The sequence below is a fragment of the Candoia aspera genome, chromosome 3 (genome assembly GCF_035149785.1).
Source record: "Candoia aspera isolate rCanAsp1 chromosome 3, rCanAsp1.hap2, whole genome shotgun sequence".
Lineage (NCBI taxonomy): Eukaryota > Metazoa > Chordata > Lepidosauria > Squamata > Boidae > Candoia > Candoia aspera.
In genome coordinates, this window is record NC_086155.1 from 891,892 (window position 1) to 912,099 (window position 20,208).

The following is a 20,208-nucleotide window of genomic DNA, read 5'->3' on the forward strand; positions in this document are numbered from 1 at the left end:
AAGGTGGCAAGAATATACGGAAGACCTGTATAGGAAGGATAACAATATCGGGGATAGCTTTGACGGTGTGGTCAGTGAGCTAGAGCCAGACATCCTGAAGAGTGAGGTTGAGTGGGCCTTAAGAAGCATTGCTGATAACAAGGCAGCAGGAGACGATGGCATCCCAGCTGAACTGTTCAAAATCTTGCAAGATGATGCTGTCAAGGTAATGCATGCTATATGCCAGCAAATTTGGAAAACACAAGAATGGCCATCAGACTGGAAAAAATCAACTTATATCCCCATACCAAAAAAGGGGAACACTAAAGAATGTTCAAACTATCAAACAGTGGCACTCATCTCACATGCCAGCAAGGTAATGCTCAAGATTCTGCAAGGTAGACTTCAGCAATTCATGGAGCGAGAATTGCCAGATGTACAAGCTGGGTTTAGAAAAGGCAGAGGAACTAGGGACCAAATTGCCAATATCCGCTGGATAATGGAAAAAGCCAGGGAGTTTCAGAAAAACATCTATTTCTGTTTTATTGACTATTCTAAAGCCTTTGACTGTGTGGACCATAACAAATTGTGGCAAGTTCTTAGCGGTATGGGGATACCAAGTCATCTTGTCTGCCTCCTGAAGAATCTGTATAACGACCAAGTAGCAACAGTAAGAACAGACCACGGAACAACGGACTGGTTTAAGATTGGGAAAGGAGTACGGCAGGGCTGTATACTCTCACCCTACCTATTCAACTTGTACGCAGAACACATCATGCAACATGCTGGGCTTGAGGAATCCAAGGCTGGAGTTAAAATCGCTGGAAGAAACATTAACAATCTCAGAGATGCAGATGATACCACTTTGATGGCTGAAAGCGAAGAGGAACTGAGGAGCCTTATGATAGTGAAAGAAGAAAGTGCAAAAGCTGGCTTGCAGCTAAACCTCAAAAAAACCAAGATTATGGCACCCAGCTTGATTGATAACTGGCAAATAGAGGGAGAAAATGTAGAAGCAGTGAAAGACTTTGTATTCCTAGGTGCAAAGATTACTGCAGATGCTGACTGCAGTCAGGAAATCAGAAGACGCTTAATCCTTGGGAGAAGAGCAATGACCAATCTCGATAAAATAGTTAAGAGCAGAGACATCACAGTGACAACAAAGGTCCGCATAGTTAAAGCAATGGTGTTCCCTGTAGTAACATATGGCTGCGAGAGCTGGACCATAAGGAAGGCTGAGAGAAGGAAGATCGATGCTTTTGAACTGTTGTGTTGGAGGAAAATTCTGAGAGTGCCTTGGACTGCAAGGAGATCAAACCAGTCCATCCTCCAGGAAGTAAAGCCAGACTGCTCACTTGAGGGAATGATATTAAAGGCAAAACTGAAATACTTTGGCCACATAATGAGAAGACAGGACACCCTGGAGAAGATGCTGATGCTAGGGAGAGTGGAGGGCAAAAGGAAGCGGGGCCGACCAAGGGCAAGGTGGATGGATGACATTCTAGAGGTGACGGACTCGTCCCTGGGGGAGCTGGGGGTGTTGACGACCGACAGGAAGCTCTGGCGTGGGGTGGTCCATGAAGTCATGAAGAGTCAGAAGTGACTAAATGAATAAACAACGCAGGGCTTTGAAGGTGATGACCGGCACCTTGAAGTGCACCCGGAAGCCCACTGGGAGCCAGTGCAGCTCACCCAGCAGTGGTGCTACCTGGGCGTGAGAGGTGCCCCCGCTACTGCCTGTGGCCTGCATTCCGGGCCAGCTGCAGCTTCCGAATGCTCTTCAAGGGTAGCCCTACATAGAGTGCATTGCAGTAGCCCTGTTGGGAAGGGACCAAGGCAGGAGTGACCATGAGCAGCACCCCCTATCTAGGGAAGGGCACAACTGGCAGACAAGCTGTATTTGTGCAAAGGCCCTCCTGGCCATGGCTTGACTCCAGCAGGACCCCCCAGGCTGAGCACCGGCTCTTTGCAGGGACTCCGGTTGCCAGGGCCAGATGGATTGTCTCCCAGGGCGCTAAAGAAACTGGGCGATGGGGTCTCAGAACCACAGACCGCTGTTTAAAAACTCCTGAAGTGCAGGGGAAATGCCAGAAAACTGAGGAGGAGCTAATATTGTCCCCATCTCTTCAAAAGAGAAAAACAGAGATCCAAGAAACTAAAGACTGGTCAGTCTGACATCAGTACCTGGGAACATCCCAGAAAAGATCATCAACCAGGGGGTGTGCAAGCCCTTAGAAAGACACAAGGGGATTCCTGGAGGATTCGGTTCCAATTTGGTCTCTTCAATTTCTAGAGCCGCCTCTCTCACAGAGCGACTCTGGGCAGCTCACAGAGGATAAAAATAGTACAAAGCATAAGACATGACCACACCGGCAGCGGCTGGGAGACCGAGCCGATCTAAAGAACACAGCACACGGCAGGCTTCCACCAGCCCTCTGACGCCCTCCCGGGGGGGGGCACGGGCACACAGCCATTCCTTAGGGGCCTTCCAGAAGGCTGGCAGGGCCAGGGCCACTTAAATCTTAGGGGAACTGTGTTCTGTAGGGTGGGGGCAGCAACTTAAAGGCCCACTTCCAGGGTCCCACAAGACAACAGTCTTTGGCCGACGGGAGCCCCAGCACGCCTTTCCTGCTGGATCCAACGGGACAGGCAGAAACGACAGGGGAGGCAGTCCCGCCAAAACGTAACCCTGTGCCATGAAGGGTTTTCTAGGTGACAGCCAGCACCTTGAATTGCACCCAGGAGCAGACTGGCAAGCAGTGCAGGGGGACTCACAGAGCAGAGGGGCCCCATGCTCCCGCTGAGATGCCCCCCGAACTGCCCACATGCTGCATGCTGCACTGGCTCCATCCCCCTTTGGATGAAGAGGGTGTGGGCCGACTCTCTGCAGGGCCTGAAGATAGTAGGACAAGAAACAGTGGGTAGAAGCTTTACAGAGCAAGATCCAAACTCAGAATAAGGAGAAAGGTCCTGATCATTAGAGCTTTAAACAGGGGGACAGCCTGCCTCCTGGAGTTACTTGGGCACCATCACTAAGATTTTCAAGCCAAGATTGGACAGCCATTTGCCTGGGATGGTCTGAGAGTCCCACCTGGGAAGGAGTTGGACTAGAAGGCCTCCAACATCCCTTCCAACTCTCTGTTTATATGATTTTTAAAAAATATATTAAAAACTCCCCATTCAGGAGAAGAAAAAAACAGAATGACCTGGAAGTGGCCTTCCAGCATCCTTGTCAGCAGCCAGGAGAACATCTGAAAGGAGGGCTCCCGTGGCATATGGGGAACACAGCCAGCCGGGACGCTGGGACAAACGCTGCCCCAGATGGCGGCTGACTCAGGAAGCCCTGCATACCTTCAGCATACCTTCTCGTCTCTGTCATGCACCAGGCACTTTGGAGACAAGAGAGTTCTGGATAATTAAAGTGCTTTTACTTGATTAATTTGATCTACTGATTGTTTCAATACTTTAGTCTATCGCAGGTGCCTATGGTTTAAGTTAAAACATGCGGAGAGCGTTGGACTACAATTCCCATCTTCTTGGCCGCCCAAGCTACCCAGAGGCCACACTGTCTCTTCCTTTGACCCGCTGTTGGCATAGAAACAGCTAGAAGGACTGACTTCTCAGCATCTGCAGGCCAAGCAAGATTTCAAGGGGACCCATTTCTAGTTGACCTGCCTCCTCTGCCTCTCCTTTAACCCAAGCGCACATCCAGCATGCTTGTCTGGGGTCCACACCCCTCCCTGTTGCTCAGTAACAGGCTTCGCAAAATGAAATGAAGACAAAAGTCTCGGCAGACCAGCTGCTCCAGGAAGACAAAAACATGCTAAGAGAAAACAGAGGGAACCCAGGGCTGCTCAGCTCCTCTTTGGCTTCACCTTCACCCACCTGACAGGATGAGTTCTGCCAGGACATCCTGTGGAGCAAGAGGGAAGGGCAGCATCAGACCCCGACCCTGCCAGGAACATTGACAGGAGATCCTTCTGGATGGCCTCCATTGCCCGTGGGGGGGGGAGGGTTCTCTCTGGATTCCTGCATGGGGCCAGAGTGGCAGTTAAGGGCCCCAATGTTCCCCTCTAAGATTCTCACTTGGAATCTCCAAGGTCAGACAAACAGACAGAGAAGAACATGCCCAGAGCATCTCTTTTTATCGGGAGTTGGAATCTCCAGGCCAGATGAACAGCCTCCGTGGTCCTGGAAAAGCAACCGAGGGTCTGGCCAAACCGTTAGGTCTCGTCTCTGCCTGGAAAACCTGGGTCCTGCCCGGTGACGTGTGAAATGACCAGGGAGAGCAAAAGTAATCCCTACTTTCTGAAAGGGGGACTGGAAGATCCAGCAAACTGCAGACCTGTCAGTCTGACACTGATTGCTGGGAAGGTCCTAGAGCAGATCATAAAGAGGTGGAGCCTCTTTGAATGGACACCGAAGGACACCCTTATTCTGTCTTACGTGTCGTTCTAGCTGTCTTTGTGGTACAGCATATGAGCTGCCTGAAGTTGTTTAAAATGCATCCTAGTTCACTGCTTCTTCTCTGGCCTGGCCCTCAGGCCCTCGCCCACACTGGGACGTCTTGAGCAGAGCCTCTCCAAAGCCTTGGTTTCCCTTCAACGCCGGTCCTGCAACACCACCCACGCTCTACGTTCAGACAACACACATAACCTCAGGGCTGGAGGTATCTGCTGGGTCTCTCCCGACCTCACAGTTGCGCGACTGGGGCGACACAGGGAGGCTGCGTGGAGGTGGACCCGGGCCTCCTTCCGGGCCCTTGTGCCTCAAGGGGTAGGGCTCCCCCTGCCCACCTTCCCACCCGCTCCCTGGGCACGGCTGCGGAGGAGGGCAGGAGCATGGTCTTAGCAGTCCTGGGAGGGGGGCGCTTCAGACCGCTTACCTTGACCCCCACATGCAAGCTGGCACAGCTCCATGGTGTTGAAACGGTTCAGGTTCCCGTGGCAGCCCCCGTAGATGAACTCCTGGCACCTCTTGGCCTGCCAGTTGTAGAACACCTGGGGCAGAGAGGCCTTGCAGGGCCCCGGGTCACGGGGAAGCCTGCAGCGGTCTGGAAGAGGAAGCCGAGAGGACGGGGGGGGGGGGCTCAGGGGAGGCTTGGGGGGCCAAGGGTTACTCTGCACTGTTGCCCCGGTGCCCACAGATGGCAGCGCTTCACCCTGAGGGGTCACCCACCTGCAAGGGCCTGCCACCTTTCTCAGAGATCTGCTCGGGGATCCCTTTCTTGGGGCGGGGGGCGTTTCCCTCTTCCTTGGCTTGGAAAGGCAGGCAGTTCCTCCCCCCCCAAATGTGTCCTTCCGAGGCACCACGAAGGAGAGCGGGCTGGGCTGAGCCTTGGCAGCCGGGTGCCCACAGGGCAAGCTCTGGAGTGCCCAGAGGAACAGTGGGTGCCTTCTCCCCTCCCTGGACCACCGGCAGACATTCCCCCCCCCCCCCCGGCAGTTCCAGCTCCCCGAATCCTCCCTCCGAGAGCCGTCCCCAATTGCCAGCCCCAGGCATGGGGAAAGGCACACGATGCAGTTGGCATCCCCCTTCCCCAACCCTGCCTGGAAAGAGGAAGCAGCCTGTGGGTCTCACTGGGCTCGGGCGTCTGGCACGTGTTCCCACATTCCGACCAGCAGCACTTCTTCCCGAGGGAGCAGTCAGCATCCCTGTTGCACTCGCCGCAGCCCCCTCCTCCACCGGGGCTCCCGGGGAGCCTGGGCAAGTGCCGGCAGTAGCCACCTTGGTTGGAGAAGGAGGGAGGTCTCGTCCGGTCCAGCCCTGCAGCGGGAAGAAAGCTGCCGCTTGGTCTGCACAGCCAGCCCCTCCTTGCCCCCTTCCTTGGCCTTGCCCCGGCCCTGACGCCGAAGTCACCCAGCCACCACGCTCCAGTCAGGGCTTTGCTCGGCTGGACAAGGGGCCTAGTGAGCAGAGCTGCTTGGCTTTGGGGCGGCCAGAAGAGCAGCCCACGCCATTGCCCTGGGCCGCCCAGGAGGGCCCCTGGCACCCCAGAAGAAGGGCTGGAGGCTGGAAGTGGGGAGGTGCTCCTGCTGGCCTGCCATGGGCACAGTCCCTCAGGCAGACCTGTTGATGCCAAGATCCTCTTCCTGCTGCACAGGAAACCCTAAGAAGCTCCCTTTGGGTCAGGGAGAAGGACAAGGAGGCCACCCCAGAATGGTGGAAGGGCCCGTGGCTAGAGAAATGGGGGACCGAACCCTGCTTGGCTGCTGGTCCCCTCTCTGTGGGCAGGGCAGGGCAGGGCAGGGCAGGGCAGAAGGAGCTCAGAGTCCAGCAGCCCCCTTCCAGCCCCAGGCTTACCTCTGGCCCTCGTGGGCGGCAGGTCTGCTGAGAGGAGCAGGAGCCCAAGGAGGAGGGTTCTGGTGCCGCCTGTGCCCATGGTGCTTCCAGCAGGGAGAGCGCCCAGCCTGAACCAGGCCAGCCTCCCAGGCAGAAGAGGGGAACAGGAGCGGTTGGCCAGGCCTGGGGTTATGCAAGGGGGAGCGAGGGAGGCAGCAAGCCGGTTTTCCTTCCGCCACAGGCTGAGGTGAGATGCTTGGTCATGCGTGGGCAGAGGGGGGGACTGCCTGTCTCCTCAGGCAGCTTTGCTAGTGCCAGGTTCCCCTCCCCACCCCCAACGGGGGAAGCACCCTCTCCTTCATTGTCACCCACCATCATGCCCAGAAAAGTCTGAAATGCAGGACATTTGCCCTCGACAACAGGCATCCTTGGGGCCATGGCAGGGCCTCAGGCGGGCCACTGACACCCAAAATGTTGGCAGGGAACCCATCAGTTTGGGCACCCACTTCAGATGCGATGCCAGTTTTAATGTTTGCTCAAAATGCCACATCCTTGTCTGTCCAATATCACTACAGGTAGTCCTTGCTTAACAACCATTTGTTCAGTGATGGTTCAGACTTATGACGGTACTGAAAAAATCAACTTGCGACTGGTCCTTGCACCTATGACCATTGTCGCATCCCCACAGTCACATGATCGCAATTCGGGTGCTCGGCAACCGGTTTGCATTTACGACTGTTGCAGTGTCCCACGGTCGTGTGATCACCATTTTTGACCTTCCCAGATGGCTTCTGGCAAGCAAAATCAATGGGGAACCATGTGATTTGCTTAACGACTGCCACAAAAAAAGGTCATAAAATAAAATCAGGTCAGATTCACTGAATGACTGCTTCACTTAGCAACCAAAATACTGGTCCCAATTGTGGTCATTAAGCGAGGACTACCTGTATACACTATCCTTCCTTGATCCTGGGTTCTGACATGGACTGAAGATGGTTTATTGTATGTTGTTCTATTCTGCATTATTTTCTGCAGCAGAAACTCTTAGATTCTGTGATTGCCACAGAGACCCTCCCACCTGAAAACTGGAGAGGGGGAGAGAGATTTCTCCTAGGACTGCCTAGCTGCTTGGCCAAACACCAGGCCCTCCTCGTTGCCCGTGGGGCTCCTCCCTCCGCAGGAACCACGCTCCCCGCCCAGCCCAGAAGCCACTGGAGCGGAGATGACCCACCGGAGGCCACAGCTTGGGGGGGCCCTGGGAGGGGCAGACCTTCCAAGGCCGCCAGAATCCGGTGTCGCCCTGTGCTGCCCTGGCCCCTCCTCTCCTTGGGGCTGCCGGATGGACGGGTTCTTCCCAAGGGGGCTCTTCCCCTGGGCCAGAGCCCCTCCCCACTTTCCCACCAACCTCGCCAGAGCTGGCACCAGACTCCTGCTGCAGGCTCAGAGGGGAGGCAGCGGGGCATCAGGTCTCAGCCGTGGGAAGGAGATGGGGACAATATTGGCTCCTCCTCACTTTTCTGGCATTTCCCCTGCACTCCAGGAGTTTTTAAACAGTGGTCCGTGGTTCTGAGACCCCGTCGCCCCGTTTCTTTAGCGCCCTGGGAGACAATCCATCTGGCCCGGGCAACCGGAGTCCCTGCAAGGCAGCCTGAACTTCTCGCCACTTCCTCGCCTTTCTCGACCTGTATTTCTCTTCTGCCCCCCCCCTGCCCCGCCCTGTGCACCTTCTAACAGGTTGGACCGCTTTTTCCTTTGGCAAAGACCGATTGGCAAAATAGGGATTAAGCAGTTCAGCCTTCTCCCTGCCGCCTCCACCGTCTCACCGACGTCTTCTGCTAGTGGTCCATTGCTCTCCTGGAATCGCCTTTTCTTCTGGCCCAAGCACCCTTTTTTACTTGTGGAATCCTTGGGAGCCTCAGCTCGTTCTGAGGTGTTAGCCTTCCGGACCCCACGTTACAGATTCGGGCTATTCCCTGGTACGCAGCTTTTGTTACAGGCCCCTCTTTCCATGTTTTAAAACTGGCTATTCAGTTTCTAACTTCCCCCTTTTTGTCCATCTGCTAATTTGCAGTATTCATAAACATTTTGGCCGACTTAAAAGCCAGACTGTAAATGTTCATATCAGGAATCGGTCCGGGTCTCCTCCAAACTTTTTGGCAAGCTCCCCTGAGAACACAGAAACCCGGGCCGTGCTGCAGGGTCCTGTGCCATTGGTCCTGCCCCAACTATGGCAGTCGCATTACGGCATCGTGCCAGTTGGCGATCGCTGCCCTGGCGTGTTGTTGCAGCAAGGCTGCCGCGAGGCACGCAGTGGACGGTGGAGTGCCCGGAGAGTCGGGCACCATCTCCACCCACGAAGGAAAGATCTTTGGCCTCCCTGGAAACAGAGCGAGGCAAGATTGATGCCAGCCCTTCGCGGCAGACCAGATCAGCACACCGACTCCACGGGAGGACCAGAACTGTATTTCATTGAGCACATTAAACGGAGTCTCATTAAATGGTGATGGTTCTTGTCGATTCTTTCTGAGATTGTACCGACAGTAGTAGGAAAAGCTGTGGTTTCATTTCAAATTTAAATGCAAATTTCTTCTGCATTGTTCTATGTATATCTTTTGAGTACTTGCGGGGGGGGGGGTTATACATGTCCTCCACATGTGGTAAAACTTTCCGTCTGTTTTGTGGCATTTCCAACATTTATTACTGAACGATTTCTCTGTCTTGGATATTATTGATGGAGTTGTATACCACCTGTAGAACATTTTGAACCAATTGTATAGATCTAGGCCGTAATTCTTCCCATTATTGTGTTTGGTATTGCACATTTTAGAAGCACATGATTCCCGTCCACAGGATTCCTAAAACTTCCACTTCCCCAACCATTTCTTCCCTGTTAGTGAACATGAAGTCCAGTACAGCAGTTCCCAAATTCCCACCTCCACCTTTTGGACAACCAAGTTGCCTACAAGGCCTGTGGAGGACTCCCTGGCGCCCCCCTTGTGGAAGAGGTTGACTCCCAGCTGATGCCGGGGCAGTTCTACTTCCCTAGGACCACATGGAGCATATCCTGAACAGACTGACTTTCTTGGACACCTCCATGTTCCCTCGTCTGGTGGTCAGTATCAAGCCCTGCCCTTGACGTGGCCAGATGTGGCCGGAACCTGCTGAGACACAGCCAGGACAAGGACCCGGGAGCGGGACCCTCTCCGGACCCCACCTCCGCTGCCTCCGGTCACGGCACCCTTTGACATTCCCACATACGTTGCAACCCGGGATCCAGGAAGAGCAGCAGCCCCGAGGCGTGCCAGCTCGCCCTGCACAAAGCCCGGCTGCGACCAGGACGAGCCTCTGCTGGCGAAGATGGCGGTTATCTGCCCCCCTCCCCCCAGGGGAAACGCCAACGGCCTCTTTGGTTGAGAAAGAGACCTCGGCACCTTTCCACTTCCTCTTGCTCCTGCCAGGGCCCTTCCTTGCGCCACCCTAGCGCAGGCCTTAAAGGTGCACCCAGCCCAGCCTCGCGATCCCGCTGGGGCAGCAGCACCATGAAGGCTGTGCGCGGCCTCCTCCTGCTCCTGGGTCTCCTCACCCTCCTGGCTGAGCTGCCCCTTTCCGGGGGACAGAAAGGGGGGCAACGAGGTAAGGGGGCTGCTTTGCAAATTGCCCGGGCCCATTAAGGAAGAGATGGCATACAGACTGGCAAATTCAATGAAATCAATAAAGGGCAGGTAAGGGGGGCTTCTCCTCCTTTCTCCTACCAGTGCCTCGAGGGCCCTTGCAGGGCGGAATGGCAAGATGCGGGCCAATAGATAACAAGAAGGCCCTAACAGAAGGGCTCGTGCTGAGCCCCAGAGTCCCTCCCGGGATTCCTGCCAAGCCAGGTGCCAACTGGTTGCCCACGTTCCGTCTCATCTCAGCCCAGGTTGTTGAAGCCTCCCATTTCTTCTACGTCTCTCCAGCCTGCGCGTTCAGTACCCTGCTTGAGGAGAGCGTTATCGGGACCCCCTATCCGGCCCAGGGGCGCCTAGCACTGCCCCACAAGAACACCTTTCGGGTTTCCCCTTCCTTCTAGTCTTACTGAAATGCTCTCCACAGGGCCCCTGTACTCAACTTGTCCCTTAAATCTGGGCACGGCCCTTGTCTCCAGATTCCTACATCTCTGGAGGTTTGGGTGCATTTCATACACACCTGGTCCTCCTCCCCGTTTCTCTTCCTTGGGAATAAGTCACAGAATGGTGAACCTGGAAGGGACCACAAGGAATATCTTGTCCAGCCATCTGCAATGTGGAGGGAAGCCAATTAAAGCATGTTCAAGAGGTGACGGTTCAACCTCTTCTTAAGAACCCCAACCTCTGTAGGAAGATGGCCCATTGGTATCCTTCCATCTGGATGTTTTGCTTTATGTTTAAATGAAATCTAGATGGCTGCAACTTATACCCATTTTTTTCTGGTCCTCATTTCAGTGGCAGTGGAAAATGGTTCCTTAGCACACCTTTTAATGTACGTGAATGCTCAATGTCCTTCTCCTCAGAATGACCACTCCAGGTTCTTCAGCCTGTTCTGAAGACTCCGGGTCATCTTTGTTGCCCTCCTCTCAGCCGGTTATAACCTTTGAAAACCTTTCTGGAACTGTGGTGCCCAGAGTCATGCCCAGCACTGTTTGAGGCTCAGCTATCTTTCATTCCCTCCTCAAGGACTCTCTTGGCCTTTCAGACTGTCTTCCTATGGAATCGTCTTAACGATTTCTCTCAGCTTGCTAAAATTGGCCTTTTAACCCTCTGTGTTTTGAATAGTCTGGTTTTTACCAAGCTCGATCATTTGCACTCAGGGTCTCGCCACTTGATCTCTAATCACTTCCTCCCTGTTAGGCTGTGCTCATTATTGGGGGCTTCCGACTGGGGCCGATTCCACCCAGTTCTGCTCCCAAGCCTTGGGGTTTAGTCTCAAGGCCTCTGGGCCCATTTTCCAGCTCTCAGGAAGAATAGCCCATCTGTTGCCAGAGGTCCCTCTCTTCTTGAGCCTCATCCTTGGATAGGAAGGAGTGAAGACCACCCCACCGGTGTGCCCCGCTTCTCCCCCTCCTTCCCAGACTGTGGTGTTTGTGCCCAGGCGCACTGCTGCAGACTTGAACTTTGGGATCTTATGCAGGAATAGCACGTGCAAGAGAACGTAGAGCACGCAGAGGGTCTTTGCTCCTCTACGAAAGCTTTATCAGTGACGCATGAGAAAGACTCAGACTCAAAGCTGGCCAGGGGATGCACAGAAGCGCTCTATAGATGGTGGTCACAGGAGTGAATTGGGATCTTCCAACCAGTCTTGCACCCTTTCCCTTGGACCTCTTGGCAGGAGAAGGTCTTGAGGTTCACCTCCTACATTCTTGGGTGAAAAGCGCAGGTTGGATTTTAACTTTCGACTCGTTGCGGCTGTTCCGTAAGCACATTCCCTGCCTCTTGTCTAGCTGGTGCATTCTGTACCTGCTTGATGTATGGACCTGTTTGCTGTGAAACTACAAGACAAGGAGGGTGTGCTGTTGTCGCGCAGGGAAGAGCCTCTGGACCGCCAGGGAGCGTGGCCTCTATGCTGGGGCCACCCGGAACACGGGCGATGGGCAGCCCGGTCCTCCCAGGGGGAGGAAGAGCCTGCTGGCTTCAGGTGGACCAGCTGGAATGTCCCGTGGACAAGTCAGAAAGGCTGGAGGGCTGTTCTTCAACAGCCGAGACAGAGGAGCTGGAACAGAAGTCTCCACCTAAGGAATGGGGAAGGAGTTTCTCTTGCCACAAAATGGATGCACACAGTTTCCTCTGTTTTACATTCTGAGCCTTCTGAGAGGGGGGGAGAGGGAGATTGTCCCTGATTGTGAGGGTCTAGTCTGCCTCCTCTTGCAAGTTGATGCTGTCAAGGTGATGCATGCCATATGCCAGCAAATTTGGAAAACACAAGAATGGCCATCAGATCGGAAAAAATCAACTTATATCCCCATACCAAAAAAGGGAAACACTAAGAATGTTCAAACTATCGAACAGTGGCACTCATTTCACATGCCAGTAAGGTAATGCTCAAGATCCTGCAAGGTAGACTTCAGCAATTCATGGAGCGAGAATTGCCAGATGTACAAGCTGGGTTTAGAAAAGGCAGAGGAACTAGGGACCAAATTGCCAATATCTGCTGGATAATGGAAAAAGCCAGGGAGTTTCAGAAAAACATCTATTTCTGTTTTATTGACTATTCTAAAGCCTTTGACTGTGTGGACCATAACAAATTGTGGCAAGTTCTTAGCGGTATGGGGATACCAAGTCATCTTGTCTGCCTCCTGAAGAAACTGTATAACAACCAAGTAGCAACAGTAAGAACAGACCATGGAACAACGGACTGGTTTAAGATTGGGAAAGGAGTACGGCAGGGCTGTATACTCTCACCCTACCTATTCAACTTGTACGCAGAACACATCATGCAACGTGCTGGGCTTGAGGAATCCAAGGATGGAGTTAAAATCGCTGGAAGAAACATTAACAGTCTCAGATATGCAGATGATACCACTTTGATGGCTGAAAGCGAAGAGGAACTGAGGAGCCTTCTGGTGAAGGTGAAAGAAGAAAGTGCAAAAGCTGGCTTGCAACTAAACCTCAACAAAACCAAGATTATGGCACCCAGCTTGATTGACAACTGGCAAATAGAGGGAGAAAATGTAGAGGCAGTGAAAGACTTTGTATTTCTAGGTGCAAAGATTACTGCAGATGCTGACTGCAGTCAGGAAATCAGAAGATGCTTAATCCTTGGGAGAAGAGCAATGACCAATCTCGATAAAATAGTTAAGAGCAGAGACCTCACACTGACAACAAAGGTCTGCATAGTTAAAGCAATGGTGTTCCCCGTAGTAACATATGGCTGCGAGAGCTGGACCATAAGGAAGGCTGAGCGAAGGAAGATCGATGCTTTTGAAGTGTGGTGTTGGAGGAAAATTCTGAGAGTGCCTTGGACTGCAAGAAGATCAAACCAGTCCATCCTCCAGGAAATAAAGCCAGACTGCTCACTTGAGGGAATGATATGAAAGGCAAAACTGAAATACTTTGGCCACATCATGAGAAGACAGGACACCCTGGAGAAGATGCTGATGCTGGGGAGAGTGGAGGGCAAAAGGAAGAGGGGCCGACCAAGGGCAAGGTGGATGGATGATATTCTGGACTCGTCCCTGGGGGAGCTGGGGGTGTTGACGACCGACAGGAAGCTCTGGCGTGGGCTGGTCCATGAAATCACGAAGAATTGGAAGCGACTGAACAAATAACAACAATCAAAAAATATTCTGGTAACTTACCTTGTGTTCTCTTAACGTCTTTCTTAGAGGTTCTGGAACTGAGCTGAATCTCAAGCAGATTCTTTATCTCTCAATTCAATTGTCCAAATCCTTTCCCATCTCTCTGCTTATTATTTCTATCTTACTTTCTAAAATTTCCACTTTATCATTAATTTCTTTTACTTCTCTAGTCAATAGTCCTACAGATGCTTCAATTTTTAGAGCTTCTTTCATTTCCACTTTCATCTTTGCAAATCTTCGTCCCGTTCTTCCCTCAAATGCAGCCAGGTCGCTGGTAACAGATGCAGATGCTTCCCTCCCCATCTCTTCAAACATTTTTTGTGATATCTCTGGAGTAATCCCTTTTCTGCCGGCTGCGCTAATGATCCTCCTCTTCCTTCAACCAATTTTGCCGCTTTCCTTGCCGTTCTTCTATCTGTAATCCAAAAGTAAAAGTGAGTTAATTACAAAGGTAAAGGTAAAAGGCAAGCCTGTCTCTCTTTTTGCCCCTCTTATTTCTCTGATTGGTTGTCACTTCCTGTCCCCGGCGTGGGTCTAACCTTCTAGACTTTATTATTACGGTCACAGACCAGAATTACAAATAAAAAAAACATTGTAATGCATTGAGATACATTAAAAATACATTAAATGAAATGAACAAAACATGATAATACATTTACAAATTGATAGAATTGTCAGTGGGCAGTCGAGGTCTGCTTAATTTGCAGGCAGTATAGCAAAACTTAGCTACGTTCAGGGAGACTAAATCATTCTGATCAGACAGATGATTTAGTCTCCCTGAACGCAGCTAAATTTGGGGTCTAACCCTTCACCCTTAGCATCGGCTGCCAGGCCTCTCCCCACCCCGCTGCATGTCCTGCAGTGCCTTCCACATTCCCCGGTGGCGCGTGAACCCGGGTCTGCCGAAGGAGAGAGGATTGCGTGGAGAGACACGCTCGTCCCGCGTTCGCTTGCCCCACTTTGCCGGGAGGACCTCAGGGTTGGCAGGCGGGGGGGCGCTCAGATGTGGGGGGGACATATCACAGGCGGGAATCCCAGGCCGGCACGCGGCTGGGGAAGCGCCTTGGGGGTCTCCAGGCCAGCTGCTCCAAGAAGAGACGACCCCCGCTGCCCTCCCCGCCAGCCGACGAAGCCTCTTTTTGCCCCAGGAAGGTGCCTCCTCCCGGCGGTCACTGGACCGTGCAGAGCCTACAAGCGGCGCTTTTTCTACAACCGGGCTTCTCGCCGGTGTGGGCGGTTCATCTACGGCGGCTGTCGTGGAAACGCCAACAATTTTAAGACTCTCCAGGAATGCCGGTTCACCTGTGAAGGTAAAGGGCGAAGCGGCTCTGGGGCTGGGCCGGCCCCGGCGAGGACATCCGGGCGGGGGGAAGGGGGCGCGGCCCCGGCCGTCACCAGACCAGTGGCCATACGGTTGGCCTCCTCTTAGGGTGAGGACGTTCCTCCTGCCTTGCCCCTGAGCCTGCCGCTTGTCCCGTAACTCCCCGTGGCCTTCAGAAATCCTTCCTATGCCCAGATGGAAAACATAAGAAGCTTCCTCCTTGGCGGACGCCGGGTGTGCACATTTCCCCCCCAGGATCCCAGGTCAAGGGAGAGGAGCCCCGTTCTTAAGTCCTGCCCGGTGTCCCGAGAGGCCTCACGCTTGCTGGACCTGACCCAGAAGGAAATGGTGGCGCTTTGTGGGGAAGGCGGCGGCGGCGGCGGCGGCGGGGCGGGGGGGGGGGGGAGGTGGTGCCCTGCTCCGGCCGGCACATCTCATCCTCGACCTGTGGAGGGGCTTTGGCTGCTGAAATGCCCGGAGAAGGGATCTTGCTTGCTCTGGGATTCCAGTTCTGGGGGAATCTCTCTGCCTTGGGATGTCCTGTTTTGCAGAAAAGCCAGGGGTGTGTGGAACCAGCAGAGAAGGGCTCTGCCTCCTGTTCCCTGGAATCCCTTCCTGGTGGGCAGGCAGATCGAGATGGGCCCCAGCACACCCACTAGGAGAACCACCTTCCTCCTTGGCGGAAGCCGGGTGTACACATTTCCCCCCCAGGATCCCAGGTCAAGGGAGAGGCCTGCCCGGTGTCCCGAGAGGCCTCGTGCTTGCTGGACCTGACCCTGTTAGAACTTTATGTCTTACCAGGTTTGCTTCTGAGCCGGGACCAAAGAGACAGGCAGTTGCATGAAATGAAGTTCTGTGTGCTCCACCCAAGGGCAAAAGCAACAGGACCCCCTCCTGACAGCACATAGTATTCAGCCCCCCCTTCAGAATGCCGCCCCTTGCTCCATTACCCGGACCCCGCACCATTCCACGTTAGGGCCCGCCTTCCTTCCCCCCCCCTCCTTTCCTCCCTCCCTTCCTCCAAGGTAAGGTTTTCCTTCTCTCCCAAGGAAAAGGGTCTCCAAGCTTACACACCTGAAGACAAGACTGAGGCAGGATTCAAAGATCCTTAAGGGAAGTCTAAATATGAGAGAATATGTATGTGTGCAAACACTAAATATGAAATGTGTGTGTGTGTGTGAATTCTATAGCATAAAGTCTTGTATGGTAAGGAAATGGCTCGTAGGGAGGTCTGGGCTGCTGAAATGCACAGACGGGATCCCGCCTGCTTGGGATTCCGGTTCCAAAGGGAATCTCACAGCCCAGGGATGCTCCATTTTTCAGGTGTCCCCCGCCACCTCCAGGTGCGACCGCCATCTCAAGGCCTGGAAGTGACTGGGAATGTGCTGGGAAGCAGAGGCGGTGTGACTATGCTTCCACGGCTGCCTGCATAAATCCTGCCTAAGGTAAGAACGTGGTGTTCTCCCCCCGTTTCACTCCCTGGCCAAACCGTCCTGTGTGGAGTTTCCTGCATGCCAGTATGGGCCAACAGCCTCAGCGCAGGCGTCTGATGCCCCCGGGATGCCCCTCCCCCGCAGGGAGGCCAGAAGGAAAGAGACGGGCGTGGGGTGAAAGGTCAGAAGGCTCCTGACAGCACAAGGCCAGCGTCTGCCAACGGAGGGCAAAGTGTTTGGGGGTGCAAGGATCTGCCAGGACTCTCCTCCATCTGTGGGAATCAGCACAGGTTTACCTGCACAGTCCTAGCACCACTGACTCATTTACGTGTTAATCCATGGCCAGCCTTATCCATCAGGAGCACCAGGTCATGCTCCACGCCCAAAGGAGCAAGCCAAGTGTCCTTGGCCGTGCTGTGCGGGGTCCCTTCTTCCTGGAAGGTGGCCCCAGCTCTCTCCTGGTGGCCAACCCTTCCAGGTCCTTCCTCCCACCCCCTTCTGCTTCTCCTCCTCCTGAAAGTGTCTCTGCTGCTGCTTGAGCGGTGGTCACCCAACTGACCGCTTCTGATAACAGGCACTTTTGAGAGGCGGACAGGGTGGAGCAGGGGACCCTGCCCACTGGGTTCAGCTCACTCTCCACCGAGGTGAGGAGCTGCCTGGCTGTGGAGTAGCCATTAGTCTCCCTCACGATCCATGGCTTGCATGGGGGAGGGCCGGGTCTGAAGGGCCCTCCGGAAGGTTGAAAGGGTGGGGGCCTGTTGAATCTCAGGGGGAGGCTGTTCCGTAGGGCAGGGGCTGCAATGGAAAGGGCACGCTTCCGAGGACCCGCAGGGTGGCAGTGTTTACGGGGAGGGACCTGCAGCGTGCCCCCCCCCTCTGCTGGATGGGCAGACACCGCCAGGGACAGCCGGCCCTGCAGACATGAAAACCCGTGGCTGGATCCGGTGGGCCAACTGCAAACCCTGGTTTCGGAGGGTCAGAGAGGGTCTCCACCCCAATCGGCGGGGGTCCTCATTTGATTACAGCCCTGCGTGTGCTCCGAAGAGAAATCTTTTGAATTCTCCCTGGTTGGGGGAGATGGCCCAGGGCTGATCCAGGGGCCCACCTAACACTGGGGCGTGTCGAAGACCGTTCTGGGCAGGACCCACATGCCCGGCGCTGTTTGTCTCCACAGGACCCGCTCAGTGGTGACTGGCTTTTCTGAACGGGAGCTCGGCCTTTCCAAATTGTGTCCAGCACACCGACTTCACCCAAAGGCCTTCCTTCCATCCTTGGCCACCCCGGAGACCCTCCCCACAAAACACACACACCGGTTCATTCCTCCTTTTCCCCCAATAAAGGCGCTGGGTCTTTCCCTCTCCCTGTCTCAGGTGTCTTTTCTTCTGCCCCCCCCCCCGAGGCTTCCCCCCCACCTTGACACGGGTCCTCCCCACGTCCGAGAAAGACGAGCTGAGAGGCAGCGCATCGTTGCATGATGTGACTTCCAGAGGGGATGCGCAGGAAAGGCCCTCTCGGAGCCGGAGGTTGGGGGGTTCGGAGTCCCCCCCCCCTTGGCCCGAAACAGTCCGCACGACGGGCTTACTTCAGAGTAAGTCTGGGAGGGAGAGGGAGACTCTGCTCTCCTGCGCGGGCTCAGCACGGATGGCCCGGCGGGAGACAACGAGGCAAATCAGCAGAGTTGTTTGCCTGTAATCAAGCTGAGCAGAAAAAGAAACGGGGGAAAAGAGCAGAGCAGAGCGAGGATCAGACATACGAGGGCTTCTTTTGCATGGAGATACGCGCCTGTTTTCCACGTGTGTCATTGTAACTGTCCACCGAAATCTCCTTTGCACGCCACCTGCTCACAAGTGTCCGATAACTTCGTCTCTTCCACTGGAGCGGTTCATCTCTCGGCAGCGGGAAAAGCTGAGAAAAGTCCCCCTTTCCATTCTCCACCCGCCCGTTTCCACTACAGAAAGCGCCACAGAAGAAGAGCACGTGGGCATCCGGGGCGGGGGGTCAACCCCCGTCCGGAAGCTGAATGAACGGCTTCTGCAACGACCCCTCCCCAGGAGAGAGCCATTTAGGCCCCCCAAGCGTGTTCCCAGGAGCGCCGCCTCCGCGCGTCCCCCACAGTCCCCCACCCGCCCCTTCCCCTCCCTCACACAGCGACGCGGGGGGGGGGGGCTGTCCTTCCTCGCCGCTTTTCCACTTCTCGGCCATTCGCGCACCGGCACGGACAGCATCCCCCGGATCCCCCCTCTGGAGCAGGGCCACCAAGCCTGTCCTTGCCTGAGAGAAAACGGGGGTGCCCCCCTTCCCCCCCCCCCGCCCCCAGGGCCCTGGCGAGCACGCGCTGTTGCAGAATGCTGGGAACGCCTTTAGCCCAGGAGAGATCAGAAAAGTCACACACCAGGCATTTCTATAAAAATAATTTAATTACAAAAAGCAAAACAAAAGCAAAACATATTTAAAGGACTTAGCTCTCCTGGCTTGCTACATATCGGCCGAGAGAAAAAAGAGGAAGTGAAACAAGTCCGGGCACGTTTCCTCCCCCCAGGCGATTTGCATCAAGCACGTGAAAGGAGACAATCAAATACAACCTCTTCACCCGGCCAAAATGATTAGGTACAATAGCAGTCTTAATCATTAGTAGGAAAACCTCAACACGCACTCCCCACCACCCCATGGGTCCCGCCTGGCCAGGAATTTCGGCCACCTCCTCCCCTGGGAGCTGCAGGGAACCCCCCCTCCCCTGCAACGTTTGCTCCGGTGCTCCTCCGCAGCTTCCCTCCTCCATTTGCTTGCGTACTTGCAGCTGAGGGACCCCAGCTCGGCCAGAGGGAGACCCTTCCTCGTGGTCCAGCTGCTGCCCCCCTTTGTTGGTGTCCCAGAGGCCTCCTTGTGGGACCACAGGGTGCCCGGTTGCCTTGGCTGCAGAAGGCAGGCTCAGCCGCTGCCCCTCCAGTCCCTTGGCTGGGGGGCTCTTGGCTGGCTGGGGGCGGGGGGAGGCTGGGCCTGCGGGAAGAGGCTTGGGGCCCTGAGAGGCAGCCTCAGGACGGGCAGGAGCACCCGGGGGAGCCTCCATCTCACTTGCCAAGGAACTGGGCATCTCCCCGCTGTAGCCTCTGGTCCTCCCTCCCTCGGGAGAAGGGACTGTGTCCTTTGGGCCCATGAGTTGGGGGTGGCATGGGGAGGAATGGGGATATGCATGGGGGGGGAGTTTGGGGGATGTCACAGACATTGGCAGCAATATGGCGGCCTTCAGGCACAGTTTTGGATTGCAGACCCCTGACTTCCTGCTGGTCCCACATCCACAGCTGCCCTGGCCCAGCCCTGCTTTGGGTGTTCAGGCCCAGCCAAGGAGGATGAGGTGCTGCCCTCCCCCTGTGTCCGGTGGTCTTGCCTGTTCTCGCTGTCTCCATCACCGTTCCCCACCTGATGGGTTGTCCCCCTTTGCATCTTGCTGAGCTGCTGGGGATGGGGCCCGTCCCACCCCACAATGACCCCCCTGCTGGATTCACCCTGCAGCCTTAATCTTAAACTCAGTGGATTTTTATACCTAGTTCCGATTCCAGCTAAGTTGTGGAAAAATTAGGTTTGAGGGTCTGGCTCATGTGGAAGATGGCAGAGCCAGGATGCTCTTGGTTGGGGGAAAAGAGACTTCGGGGAGCAGACTCCCCCGAGACTAGCTAGAAGGGCATCTGCTCCGCCCCATGCCGCCTCTGCAGATCCTGCTCCCCCTTTCCAGGGTCCCTCAGTTTCCCAGTTGGTTCTTTGGGCTTGGAAGGACGTTCCCGCAGGCTCAGGAGGAGGGCGACGCTCGACCTCAGCTACAAATATTCAGTCGGCCTCAGACAGACATTGAAGGCCCTGTCCTGACTGCCGCCCCCCCGGGGGGGGGATGG

General features: G+C 54.9%; 2 protein-coding genes across 2 annotated transcripts; one reads left to right on the forward strand and one right to left on the reverse strand.

The window, feature by feature from the left end:
- Positions 1–4,826: 4,826 nt before the first annotated feature.
- LOC134493455 (kunitz-type serine protease inhibitor 5-like) lies at positions 4,827–6,391 on the reverse strand. The gene is made up of 3 exons (XM_063298008.1): positions 6,283–6,391; positions 5,560–5,745; positions 4,827–5,032 (listed from the first exon to the last, which is right to left on the reverse strand). The coding sequence occupies exons 1-3, from the start codon at positions 6,359–6,361 to the stop codon at positions 4,827–4,829; spliced, it is 471 nt and encodes a 156-aa protein (XP_063154078.1). The 5' UTR covers positions 6,362–6,391.
- A 3,409-nt stretch (positions 6,392–9,800) lies between these two features.
- LOC134493464 (protease inhibitor 1-like) lies at positions 9,801–16,860 on the forward strand. Its single transcript, XM_063298021.1, has 4 exons — positions 9,801–9,881; positions 14,712–14,877; positions 15,600–15,689; positions 16,763–16,860. Exons 1-4 carry the CDS (start codon positions 9,801–9,803, stop codon positions 16,858–16,860), a joined length of 435 nt encoding a protein of 144 aa, XP_063154091.1.
- Positions 16,861–20,208: the final 3,348 nt, after the last annotated feature.

What these genes read in the sequence shown, in the direction of transcription:
- LOC134493464 (XM_063298021.1), top strand. Translation starts at nt 9,801, where the DNA reads ATGAAGGCTGTGCGCGGCCTCCTCCTGCTCCTGGGTCTCCTCACCCTC. An exon ending in CCCTTTCCGGGGGACAGAAA is followed by an intron (nt 9,882 to 14,711) that starts GGGGGGCAACGA and finishes CCTCTTTTTGCC; the next exon opens with CCAGGAAGGTGCCTCCTCCC. An exon ending in AGAACTTTATGTCTTACCAG is followed by an intron (nt 15,690 to 16,762) that starts GTTTGCTTCTGA and finishes TCTTCCTGGAAG; the next exon opens with GTGGCCCCAGCTCTCTCCTG.
- LOC134493455 (XM_063298008.1), bottom strand. Translation starts at nt 6,361, where the DNA reads ATGGGCACAGGCGGCACCAGAACCCTCCTCCTTGGGCTCCTGCTCCTC. An exon ending in GCCGCCCACGAGGGCCAGAG is followed by an intron (nt 5,746 to 6,282) that starts GTAAGCCTGGGG and finishes TTCCCGCTGCAG; the next exon opens with GGCTGGACCGGACGAGACCT. An exon ending in GTGCCAGACGCCCGAGCCCA is followed by an intron (nt 5,033 to 5,559) that starts GTGAGACCCACA and finishes TTCCTCTTCCAG; the next exon opens with ACCGCTGCAGGCTTCCCCGT.